The sequence below is a fragment of the Rana temporaria genome, chromosome 3, assembly GCF_905171775.1.
Source record: "Rana temporaria chromosome 3, aRanTem1.1, whole genome shotgun sequence".
Taxonomy (NCBI): Eukaryota; Metazoa; Chordata; class Amphibia; order Anura; family Ranidae; genus Rana; species Rana temporaria.
Genome location: NC_053491.1, coordinates 233,135,468 through 233,148,856, shown reverse-complemented (window position 1 = coordinate 233,148,856; position 13,389 = coordinate 233,135,468). Strand labels below are relative to the sequence as shown.

At 43.4% G+C, this 13,389-nt stretch overlaps 1 protein-coding gene across 3 annotated transcripts in view; it reads left to right on the top strand.

Moving 5' to 3' along the window:
• RGS14 (regulator of G protein signaling 14) overlaps window positions 1-13,389 on the top strand; it is a 186,202-nt gene that overhangs the window by 47,219 nt on the left and 125,594 nt on the right. Inside the window, exon 1 of one of the 3 annotated variants that reach the window (XM_040344456.1) lies at window positions 2,329-2,488. The exons of the other annotated variants lie outside the window; for them this stretch is intronic. Coding sequence (XP_040200390.1) covers window positions 2,444-2,488 — 45 coding nt within the window. The 5' untranslated portion in view covers window positions 2,329-2,443. Of the gene's footprint in view, window positions 1-2,328; window positions 2,489-13,389 lie in introns of those variants that run through there. 3 annotated transcript variants of the gene reach the window in all.

The following is a 13,389-nucleotide window of genomic DNA, read 5'->3' as shown; positions in this document are numbered from 1 at the left end:
TTACAGTACAGTACCTGGCTGTGTGAGGGAATGTATTGTACTACAACTTTTTAAAGGGCTATATACATATGCTTGTATGTGTGTACATATGTCTGTATGTGTGTACATGTGTGTGTATACATGCGCCTGTGTGTGTCTGTATGTAAGTGTGTTTGTGTACATATGTGTGTACACATGTCTGTATGTGAGTGTGTCTGTGTGTGTGTACATGTGTCTGTGTGTGTGTACGTATGTGTATGTTTGTGTATGTGTGTGTAAGTGTGTGTTTATTTTAGCGTGTGTGCATGTGTCTGTATGTATGTACGTGTGTGTACATGTGTGTACATGTGTCTGTATGTGTGTACATATGTGTGTGTTTGTGCATGTGTCTGTGTGTGTGTAAGTGTGTGTTTATTTTATTGTGTGTGCATGTGTGTACATGTGTTTGTATATATGTACGTACATGTGTGTGTGTGTGTATGTGTCTGTGTACATGTGTACACCTGTGGGTGGCCCCAGATCCTTTCCCCCCCCCTATTAATGAGTAGGGGGTACATTGTACCCCCTACTTATTCAATAAAAAAAGTGTCACATTGAAAAAAAAACACAAACACAGTTTTTGCCAATTTCTTTATAAAAAATACAAAAATGATGTCCCCTGATTTAGATCCATCATCAATCACGCCAACCGGCAGACCCGGAAAAAAAAATGCTCTTTTGTTGAAGGCTAACTGCCGACTGCCCACTCCTCCATCTGACAGTTCTTAAATAGGTAAGGGATACCACCTGGTGGCCCTGCCTACTTGTGACATAATCGCTCCAGCATGCACTGGACTCCTTAGCAACCAGCTAAATACAGTGTTTTTAAAAGGAAAACATACACAAGATGCAAAATGCATAAAAACTGCATGCAAAAACGCAGGTTTAAAAAAGCAAAACACACCGCAAAACGTGCCAGAAAAACGCACCCACTGCAACCACATTGATGTGATCCTAAACTTAGACAACTTTCTTTAACCAAAGGTGCATTATTCTAGAATTATTACTGTTACAGATTTTTTTTTTTACGACTTGTAAGAACAAAAGGAGAGTGACTATGTATGGAAAAGGTTTTCCAGTCTAAGGTACTTTCTACACTACACTGCTTAATTTTATGAAATGCATGTCTCAGGCCTCGTACACACGACCGAGAAACTTGACAGAATCCATCAAGAAAAGTCCATCAAGAGCTTTTTTGCAGAGGAAAACGGTCGTGTGTATGTTTTTCATCGAGGAAACTGTCGAGGAACTCGACGAGGAAAAAAGAGAACGAGTTCTTATTTTCCTCGACGGGAGTCTCAATTTCCTCATCGTGTTCCTCGTCGGGCTGGTTTTCGACGAGAAACTCGAGCGTGTGTATGCTAAGAAACCCGCGCATGCTCAGAATAAAGTATGAGACAGGAGTAAAAGTAGCGTTTGTAATGGAGATAGCACATTTTTCACGCTGTAACAGACTGAAAAGTGCAAATCGTCTCTTACCAAACTTTTACTTAACACGCAGTAACATGAGATTAGCAAAAGCAGCCCCAAGGGTTGTGCCAGTGGAATCGAACTTCCCCTGCCATTGTATGTGTTGTACGTCACCGCGTTTGAGAACGAGGAGATTTTGTCTTGACAGTGTGTACGCAAAGAAAGCCTGTCGAGTTTCTCGACAAGCCTAACAAGGAACTCGTTGAGGAAAACGATGTGTCTTGTCCGACGAGTTTCTCGGTCGTGTGTACGAGGCCTCAGTCAAGATCCCCCATCCCCCGATGTTTGTGGTGGAGGAATAGCTCACTACTACATTTGGGACTTTCTCTGTTCATTCCACAGATGTGTCAGAATTATCTGTGGTAGAGTTTATTTACAAAGAAAGTTCTGTAAATACATACATAATATTGTCTAATTCTGATTAGGTAAGTGATAGCTGGAACATTTGAATAACAGCCCACTGTGTTTATTATGGCTGATTGTCACATGGCGTGTTGCTATTATCTGTAATTATTGGACTTGATTCATTATGCAAAGGAAGGTTCTGCAGGAAAATAGCTTTAAAACATTAGGACCAGTCATTGCTTTATGTCCAAAAAAAAAGCTTACGCTGTACACCATCTGTAGCATATGTGTCTTTCATGTACAACTAAGGAAGTAAAATGAACAATACTTCTAGGACCACCTGCTGTTATCAAAGCAGATTTATTTTTAAAAGCTTGTTGGTATTACACGTCATAAAGACAATATAAAAAAAAAGGAATAGTATTTCTCCATCTGAACACAAGACTTCCTGCTGTGGTATGGTTTCCATAGCAACACTTCCTGTGGCTTTGATGGAAAGAGGTAGTGTGGCTTTTGAGGATGCTCGGACCGATAGGGCTGGGTGGTGCTATTTTCATCGAGACCCGTCTATACTTCAGAAATGAGAAAGTTTGCAGATAATATTTGAGGGATGCCTGGTAAAATGAAGTACCTGGAAGTTCCTAATGGCAGATTGGTAAGTCATGTATGTCTATACGATGCCAAGGGCACATAATATATTGATTTACTAGAATCTGCCCTTCGTCAAGCTCTGGGTGTTTTTTCTTTTCAATGACATATAGCTCTGTTCCTCATTTTATTTAAATCGTACTTGCATGGATATTTCAAAAATAAACAGTTAAAAGTTGAAAGGTCCCACTCTGAGCTGGTTAGTTATTTATTTTTTATGCATAATCAATGTGTTGCTTCTGTTGTGTGTTGGTGTTAAACAACTAAACACAGCGGGCCAGATTCAGAGAGAGATACGATGGTGTATCTCCTGATACGCCGGCGTATCTCAGAGTTAGGCTGGTCGTATCTATGCGCCTGATTCATAGAATCAGTTACGCATAGATATGCCTAAGATCCGACAGGTGTAACTGTGTTACACCGTCGGATCTTACCTGCAATTTTAAAATGGCGCGGGGGGCGTTCTCGCTGATTTACGCTGAGAAATATGTAAATCAGCGAGATACGCAAATTCACGACCGTACGCGGACCCGACGCAGTGTTGTTACGACGTTTCCGTAGCGGTTTTCCCGGCGTATACTTACCCCTGCTTCTATGAGGCGCAGCCAATGTTAAGTATAGCCGTCGTTCCCGCATCGATTTTGAATTTTTTTACGTTGTTTGCGTACCCCGATTCAGAAACCCGCGCGCCGCAAGTTACGCTCACGCCGAAACCACTGACGTCCTAGCGACGTCAGTGGGAGCAATGCACGCCGGGAAATTTCGCGGACGGCGCATGCTCAATTAAATCGTCGCGGGGACGCGCCTGATTTAAATAGTACACTCCCCCTAGCCGCGGAATTTGAATTCCCCCGGGGGTTTTACGATCCGCCGCCACAAGTTTGGAGGTAAGTGGTTTGTGAATTACCCACTTTCCTCTCAAACTTGCGGCAGCGGATCTTAAATCACATAGATCACGCGGATCTAAAGATCCGCTGATCTATGTGAATCTAGCCCAGCATGTCTATAGAAAAGCAAATACATACATTTAGAAACACAATAAGGCATACAAATAGCGAGAAAACAATCGTCGATTATTGTTTAGACTGTTCTAAACCAAGTGAAACTGAAATCTGATTAGCTGTCATTTCCTTTTTAAAGTATTTGCAAAACAAAACAAATATATATATAACTGGCTAATAATATTTATAAGAAATAACATTGTAGATTGCTGGTGCCCAACTTGTGACCTTTGGTTTAGGAAAGTGATGGCGAACCTTAGCACCCCAAATGTTTTGGAACTACATTTCCCATGATGCTCAACTACATTGCAGAGAACATGAGCATCATGGGAAATGTAGTTCCAAAACATCTGGGGTGCCAAGGTTCGCCATCACTGCTTTAGGATGTGCTGCCCCCAGGCCTCAGTAATTTGTAGAGGGGTATTAATTGGGGTAATAGCATTGATCTCTACTAAGCTCCTGTAACATGTTACCAGTTTCATATTGTCTTCTGCAGCATATTTCATATTGTCTTCTGCAGCATATTTCATATTGTCTTCTGCAGCATATTTCATATTTAATATTGTCTTCTGCAGCATATTTCATATTTAATATTGTCTTCTGGGGATCCAGTCAAACATGTAGTAGGTCCACATTCCCTGATCCTTATTTCCTATATTAGATCTGCAGTTTCTAAGGCCCCGTACACACGTCCGAGGAACTCGACAGGCAAAACACATCGTTTTGCCCGTCTAGTTACTTGTGAAGCCGCCGAGGATCTCGGCGAGCCGAAATTTCCCATTGAACAACGAGGAAATAGAGAACATGTTCCTCGTCGGCTTCCTCGGCCGAAAGTGTACACACGGCCGAAAGTGTACACACGGCCGGGTTTCTCGGCAGAATTCAGCTCCGACCGAGTTTCTGGCTGAATTCTGCCGAGAAACTCGGTCGTGTGTACGGGGCCTGACAGTCCTCTCAAGCATTATATATCTAAGGCCCTGTACACACGGGCCGATATCCGATGAAACCGGTCCGCCGGACCGTTTCCATCGGATATGTCCGCTGGCAGATTTTGATCTGATGGCTGTACACACCATCAGATCAAAATACCCGCGGAAAACATCCGCGGTGACGTGGCCGTACCGTCGCCGCGACGTGCGCGACCCTGGAAGGTAAATACTTCCACGCATGCGTCAAATCATTTAGACGCATGCGAGGGATGGGGATCGGACGGACTTATCCGGTGAGTCTGTACAGACGACCGGATAAGTCCGATGGACAGGTTTCCAGCGGATAGATTTCTTAGCATGCTAAGAAACTTTTAACCGCTGGAAAACAGTCGGCTGGACAAATGTTTGCTTGAAAATGTCCGCTAGGCCCTACACACGACCGGATCTATCTGCTGGAACTGATCCGCGGATAAATCCCAGCGGACAGATCCGGTCGTGTGTACGGGGCCTTAAACATTGGGGGTTATTTACGAAAGGCAAATCCACTTTGTACTACAAGTGCAAACTACAAGTACAAAGTGCACTTGAAATTGCACTGAAAGTGCACCTGGAAGTGCAGTCGCTGTAAATCTGAGGGGTAGATCTGAAATGAGGGAAGCTCTGCTGATTTTATTATCCAATCGTGTGCAAGTTAAAATGCTTTTTTTTTTTTTTTTATCCTAGCATTTCCCCCTCGGATCTACAGCGACTGCAATTTCAAGTGCACTTTGCACTTGTAGAGCAAAGTGGATTTGCCTTTCGTAAATAACCCCCATTGTGCGATAAATGATTAGCATAGAAATCTGGAAAGAAATGTGTTCCTGTTGGAGAAAATTGAAAACCGCTTTATATTTGTTTTTGTTTTTTTTTCCTCTTGATCAACTGCATGTTTGAGTACTAGGGGGGGCTGTATTTTTACATCCATGTATTTTTGTTTATGGTTGAATTTAATGGACATATATTTATTTGTCAACCTATATAACTGTGCCTAGATTTCTTTCATTTTTCTTGCTGAGTAAATAGGTCAAGAGTATTAATATGATGTTAATGATGTTATATTTGATATTATTTTTGGAAATGTAATGCTTTTATAATCAGAAATGCGGTCACTTTCTGTTATTCGAGACTGCGTGCAACTATAGGACAGATTTACTGGAGTCAGGCTGCACATGCTCAGTTTGGTGTGTATTGCTAGATAGTTTTTTTTTCTTGGGAGAGTGCATGTATTTAGCACAGGGGCAACCAGCACTGTCCAGACAGAGGGTCAGATGTCCTGCAGCCAGAGTAGAATGGAAACTCCTCCTACAAGCTTTTACCAGACACTGATATAAGTCACTGGACTGCTTTATATCCTTAGGATAATGCATGGATCAAAAGAACAGTGGATTAGTGGTTAGCACTGCAGTCTTTTACTGCTGTTAGCTGCTGCTTGCAACACTAAAGCACTTGTTTCGAATTTCAATCAGGACACTGCCTGCATGGAGTTTGTAGTACTAGTGCCCTTCATTTGAATTCCAACCCGGGCACTACCTAAGGAGGGGGCTCTTTCCTACATAGCTTGTGTTAGATTTACCATAATATTTTTCCTTGAGTTGGACTTGTTAAATTCTTTTAAAATCTGTAGCTTTCTAATTTCTGGTGTCCCTTGTGATGACGATGTGGACTAGGTACCCCAAAAGACTGTATGAAAGGGCAAGGCCACCAGATTGTGCTGAATTCCTAAGTCAGCCTCAGCCATGACAGATTGTAGCAATAGGAGGAATAGTTACATAGTTGGTGAGGTTGAAAAAAGACACAAGTCCATAAAGTCCAACCTGTATGTTTATATTACATTGTATATCCCTGTATGTTGTGGTTGTTATGGTGCCTATCTAATAGTTTTTGAAATTATTGATGCACCCCACTATAACCACTGCTTGTAGAAGAGAATTCCACATCCTTAACACTCTAACAGTAAAGAACTCTCTAAGCAGTTTAAGCCTAAACCGCTTCTCTTCTAATTTTAGTGAATGGCCCCATGTGGTTTATAATTTCCTTGCGCGGAAGAGTTTTTATCCCTATTGTGGGGTCACCAGTACGGTATTTGTACATTGAAATCATATCCCCTCTCAAGCGTCTCTTCTCCAGGGAGAATAAGTTCAGTGCTCGCAACCTTTCCTCATATATGATATCCTCCAGACCCTTTATTAGCTTTGTTGCCCTTCTCTGGACCCTCTCCAGCTCCAGCACATCCCTCTCGAAGACTGGTGCCCAGAACTGGATGGCATACTTCAGGTGCGGCCAAACCAGAGTCTTCAGTGTAAAGTGGGAGAATTTTCTTTTTTTAAAGTGATAGTTAATAGTGAACAAATTATAAGCTGCATTCCAAACACCTCATGAGTACTTTAGTAGGATTAGCAGAATCTAACATAATACACATCTCAGACCTCGTACACACGGCCGTTTTCCTCAACAGAATCCATCAAGAAACTTGGTGGCAGAGCTTTTTTGCCGAGAAAAACTGTCTTGTGTATGTTTTTCATCGAGAAAGCTGTCAAGGAACTCCATGAGAAAAAAAGAGAACAAGTTCTCTTTTTCCTCGTCGGGAGTCTCAATTTCCTCGTCGTGTTCCTCGTCGGGCTGGTTTTCGACAAGAAACATGTTTGTGTGTATGCTTAGAAACCCGCCCATGCTCAGAATAAAGTATAAGATGGGAGCGCACCTTTGGTAAAAGTAGCGTTTGTAATGGAGATAGCACATTTGTCACGCTGTAACAGACTGAAAAGTGCAAATCGTCTCTCACCAAACTTTTACTTAACACGCAGTAACATGAGATTAGCAAAAGCAGCCCCAAGGGTTGTGCCAGTGGAATCGAACTTCCCCTTTATAGTGCCGTCGTACGTGTTGAACGTCACCGCGTTTGAGAACGACGAGATTTGGTCTTGACAGTGTATACGCAAAGAAAGCTTGTCAAGATTCTCGACAAGCCTAACAAGGAACTCGTCGAGGAAAACGATGTTTCCACCGCCGTATCCCCATGCTCTGTCTCACTACTGAATCACCTTCTCATCTGTTCTAACACTGAACCCGCTTTCTCATCTGCCCCACCAATGTACCCTCTGCTCATCTGTCCCACCAATACAACTCCTTTCACATCTGCCCCACTGCTCTACCCCCCATGCTTTTCTGTCCCACCACTGAACCCCCCTGTTCATTTGCCCCATCACTATATCCTCCTGCTTTTCGGTCCCACTGCTGAAGCCCCTTCCCATCTCTTCCACCACTGTACCTCCCTGCACATCTGCCCCACCGCTGTACCCTGCTGCTCTTCTGTCCCACCTCTGGACCCCTTCTCCAAATTATCTCTGCCACTGTACCCTCCTGCTCATCTGCTTCACCGCTGTAACCTCTTCTTGTCTATGATATGCGTGATATACAGAGTGGTGAAAGGAAGCAGAGATGAGACACATCTACCTGTCCTGGCACACTCATCCTGCTGATCCACCTCTCGCATCCAGTCCAGGTGCTTATATGTGATGTATGTGACAAAAAGTAAAAGAGAAAAAGTTCAGCGCTCGGCGCTGCAGCAAAAGTTGGGTGTGATATTCATTGTGCTAAATACTGGCTGTGGCTTAAAGGGACACAGAGTGCCGGGGTTCAGTAGTAAGTGACGCAAAGGTTTAGGAATAATAACAACAAAGTTCCCAGAAGTTCAGCAGTAATTCCACAAATTGTCCCCCGATTGTGGTTTTCTCAATCACAGTGAAATTCCTTCTTTCTGAGATTGGTAGTGGCCACCAAGTGAGTCATCTTCCTCCAGATGGTGAATGGGGCTAGCAGGACTGTGATTGGCTTTAGCAGTGGCCAATGACAGTCCTCCTCCTGGAAACAGGGACTGCCGAACTCTTCGAACAGATTTTGTTCACTTTTAAACCCTTTTTGTTTTTCTGTTTAATGATTGTCTTTTTCATTTGTAATACCCCTTTCCTATAAAAAAAATAATAATAATAATAATTTGTTTGCATCATTTTACCTGCTTACTTATTAATCAATATTTTTCCATAAAAGTATCTCTGATGCACTAATGCAGAATCTCTGTCTCTTTGAAAAGCTCTACTATAGTGTAAGGCCTCGTACACACGACCGGTTTCCTCGGCAGAATCCATCAAGAAACTTGGTGGGAGAGCTTTTTTGCCGAGGAAACCGGTCGTGTGTACATTTTTCATCGAGGAAACTGTCGAGTAACTCGACGAGCAAAAAAGAGAGCAAGTTCTCTTTTTCCTCGACGGGAGTCTGAATTTGCTTGTCGAGTTCCTCGTCGGGCTGGTTTTCGACGAGAAACTCGGACGTCTGTATGCTAAGAAACCCGCGCTTGCTCAGAATAAAGTATGAGACGGGAGTAAAAGTAGCATTTGTAATGGAGATAACACATTTTTCAAGCTGTAACAGACTGAAAAGTGCAAATCGTCTCTTAACAAACTTTTACTTAACACGCAAACACATGAGATTAGCAAAACCAGCCCCAAGAGTTTAGCCAGTGGAATCGAACTTCCCCTGCCGTTGTATGTGTTGTATGTCACCGCATTTGAGAACGAGGAGATTTTGTCTTGACAGTGTGTACGCAAAGCAAGCTTGTCGAGTTCCTCGTCAAGCCTAATAAGGAACTCGATGAGGAAAACGATGTGTTTCGCCCATTGAGTTCCTTGGTCGTGTGTAAGAGGCCTCAATCTCTGGATATACCTGTCTGTGGTGACAGTGTGTATTACAGACTTTTATGTAAAGTCATAATTTTTATTGCTAATGTAGCACTACCCCCAAATGAGCTGCTGGTTTGTTTTGGGTGGCATGTTACCTCTAGTTCTCCGCCGTCTAGGGTGCTTGATGAGAGCTGAGAAGAAACTGCAATGTCCACACTTTAGATGTCTTTTTCTATGCTTTATTACCCAACGGGCAAAACGATAAAAGTAGTAGTAGTTGAAGAAGTAGAAGTAGTAGGTCCAGGTGTACAATTTGATTTGGAAACAATCCTGCTTCCAGCGATAAACTTTCGTCGCCACTCTAGCCAGAGTGGGTATTGTGCACCTGGATAGGCCTCTCTCACTAGCCTAGCAGCCAGAGTGTCACACGGAACTTTAGAAAAGTCTCTGCCACAGGATGGAGATATTGTCGGTCCAGAATCCTTCTCAACTCAGGATTAAGCACCCGGATCTCTCTTGAATAAACTTTAGTCAAGTCAGTACTGACAGGCGACCATCATCCAGCCTTTCAGTAATGGTGTGTCCTTCAATGAAGTCTAAGGCCTCTCCTGAGATACCAGCCTTTTGCTCGGTGCTCTCCAGAACAGGTACTTCATTCGGCGGCTTCCTCCCTCAGGACGTACAGCACAGGACCACTCTGTTGATGTAGACCCAGTCTGACTACTGGGCCTGCCTGGTAAATCACGACTCCGGACCAAACGTGGCCCCGGAGCCAGGAACTCTTGGACATGCACCTCCGGCCAAGAGGGCCACACACAGTGGTGGTGGGACGACTGCCCAGGGCAGACGACGATGACCCAGAACTAATGACGTCTGTTCCTTAAGTACTCTCTCCCAGCATGCACAGCAAGGCAATCAACCCCCACTGATTGGCCGCTGAGAAAGAATACCCAAAACACCTTGATCTGACTGCTGCAGCCCTTGGCCTGGGGTGGAACCGACACCCCAGACAACAATAGTGGCCACCTGCAGTACAGCCATGGTTGGAATAAAGGCCCGAATTTGAAAACAAACCAGTCAGAGATAACTTATCCTCTGACTACCTTCTAAATTTAAAGCAGGGTCAGCAGAGAAAAACATCTGCCCGCTAACTAATATTGTGAACGTTTGATTTTTTTTTATTATTGAGTTTGATTTTCTATAGTAAAAATATCTTGTGGCAGTGATTGATCTGGGCTATAAATGCCTAATTAACCAAACCCAGCGACAATCACTCTCAGTCGGCTGGCACTTGTGGTCCCGCCAGCTGGAAAATCTTCATGCAGGGTAAGGCTGAGAGTGTAATTGTCATGTATTAGTGATGGCATCTATCACATCCCTGTCAAGATGGCTCTTAATAAAGCACTTCTTCTTATATGGCGATAACTGTCTCTCAGTTACTCCCCTCGGCATGCACCACAGGTTCAGGAGATAAGGCTTGTCAGATCCTCCAGCAGACTGAAAGTGGAGTTCCACCCATAAATATAACATTACATCAGTAGTTTTAAAAAAATGTCATTAGTCCTTTACAATTTTTTTTATTTTTTTTTAGATGCCTTCAAAGTGTTGTTGCTAGGCAGAATAGTTAATCTTCCCACTTCCTGCACCTAGGTGCTTAATGCTTCCTAACCTACACCGCACAGACTCCTGGGAATGTAGTGGGTGTAACTTTCCAAGAGTCTGTGCACTCCCCAGTCTCAAAGAATCATGTGACTTGGACAGCACAGGTGCTGAAACCTGATCTGACACTGCTTGTGCAGCACTGAGCATGTGCGAGATCTGCAAGGCTGAAATCCAGGAAGTCATACAGTCTGGCTTCATGATGCCCACACTTAAGATGGCCCCAGTCAATTTCTATTTTATAAAGTGTCTAAATGCTGTAACAACCTAACAAAACGGACCTTAGTTTACAGACTAACTTTACTAGAATACATTAAGCTTGTGTATTACAGGGGTATTTATATTTAAAAAGTGAAATTGTGGCCGGAACTCCGCTTGAAGACAAGGACACACTGTGAAGATTGAAGCTGATATGGGTGACAGTCAGAGCAGGCACTTGGAAAGCATAGTGAAGGTTTTTATTTTCTAAATAGGTTCCTTTTAAGCTCATGCATTGTTGGTTCACTTACCTTTTCCTTCAATTTCCCCTCTAAATGATTTTTTCTTTGTCTGAATTTCTCACTTCCTGTTCCTCCTCAGTAAGGTGTTCAGTAAGCTGTTCTAAATGACTTTCCACCGCTCGGATGATGGTGGAAAGCTTACTGAGGAGAAACAGGAAGTGAGAAATTCAAACAAGGAAAATAAAACATTTAGAAGGGAAACCGAAGGAAAAGGTAAGTGAACCAACAATGCACTAGCTTAAAGGAACCTATTTAGAAAATAAAAGACGAACCTTTACAACCCCTTTAAGCCGAGGTCAGAAACAGGGTAGGCAGAAGAGCAATCAGGATCCAAGATCAGGTCTATAGCAAGCCTAGTCAGCAATAGAGGTCAGATACAGGATACAGAAACAACTGAAGACGTCGGGGTAGAACATGGGCATAAGCATCCTTTAAATAGCCTTGACCCATGTAGTCTGGATAAGCCCCTTCTCAACCATTTTTACCTCTTTCCCCATACTCCCAAGACCCCTTTTTTTTTAAACCCCCCAGTAAAGAGACGACACCTGAGTTTGGAGTAAAACTTGGCCATAGCAGCCTTTTTATTAAACAAAATAATTAACGAATTAATAAATTATTTAAATCATTTCAAACAACAATTTTTAACAGCAACATTATAAACACCTCTACACACACGCAGCCTGTTGGTCTTTGACGGTACCCCCAACACTTAACCTTACCACCACTACACTGCGGGACCTTTTTCCATACCGGGCCTCCAGCTGTAAAAGCTCGGAGACACCCCCTTTCCCACAGTGCAACCAATACCCGTATTCCAGCAGACACCGTTCCTCTGGAATACTCCAGAGGGGCTCATATCACCGCTGGACCCCCACCACTTCCATCATATCTGTTATCTTCCACCATCAAAGACCAAAGGACACCGCCGTTACCACTGCTATGACGACCCAAATCCATGACCTGAAAGAAAGAAAAACAAACAACAAAAACACAAGGGAGGGTGGGTGGCAAAACTGTCTCCTTCTTCTCGTCGTCTTGCTGACTGTGCCCTGGAAGCTCCGCCTCCCCCTTTTATACCGCCCCACCCCTTAAAGCAAAACTTTCCTATTGCCACCACCCTCTACCAAAATTAACTATTAACCCCTCCCAGGTCTCCCATACACCTGGTCATGCCCAGCCCTGCGTTATTTTTCTCTTCTGTCTTTTCCACTCCGGGATTCCCTGTCTGGCGACAACTGTAAATATGCATGTTGGCACGCATAAGCGTGTGCCTGATCATCATTCTTCAGGAAGCACGATGAGCATGTGCATGTCTGCGTACCAGACGTCTAACAAAGATTCCCTGACACAGTCCAGAACAATAATGTGTTGATATAAAGTGGTGGAATGAGGCTGGGAGAGATCAGCAACATTGAAATGGGAAACAGGATTAAAAAAAAAGTGAAATTTGTATTTTATGAAATAGAAACATACCAATTGTTTATGATACACTGTAAAGAGAAAACAAAATGTAATTCAGTATCAAACCTTGTCATTGCTGGGATCTCAGTAGTCAGACATAGTGTACTGTTATTATCTAGTCTCAATGTTGCACCACATTAATTCAGCTTGTGGGCGTTTGGTTGAAATAGCTAAACATAACTGTTTGATGACTTAAGTAGTGGTATGTACAGTATGTGTTTATGTTTGAACTTAGCACAGCTGTCCCAAAGTATTCCAGTGCCTTTTGTAACTTTTTCCCTACGACTCCTTTCACATGGAGAGGAGTCAACTCCAATCAGCAGGGGATCTGTGAGCAGATCTCCCGCTGATCGGAGCTGAATGGGACAGATGTCATGTCCATGCTCATTCAGTTTCTGCCCAGCAGACAGGGGCAGACCCCTGTCAGTTCTATGGGCAGCCAGGTGTAAACTGACTTCGCTGTTCGGTTACCTCCAATCCAGGTTACCTCCAACCCAGGCTGCAAAAATGGAAAAGGTCCTTTTCATTTTCTTTCCGGACCCGGACAGAGGTAGGCGGGTGAAAACGGACACAAGTCAATCATCCTCCTGTCCAAAGGGCTGCATGGACATTCAGATCAGGTCCGCCTGAAAAACTGACATGC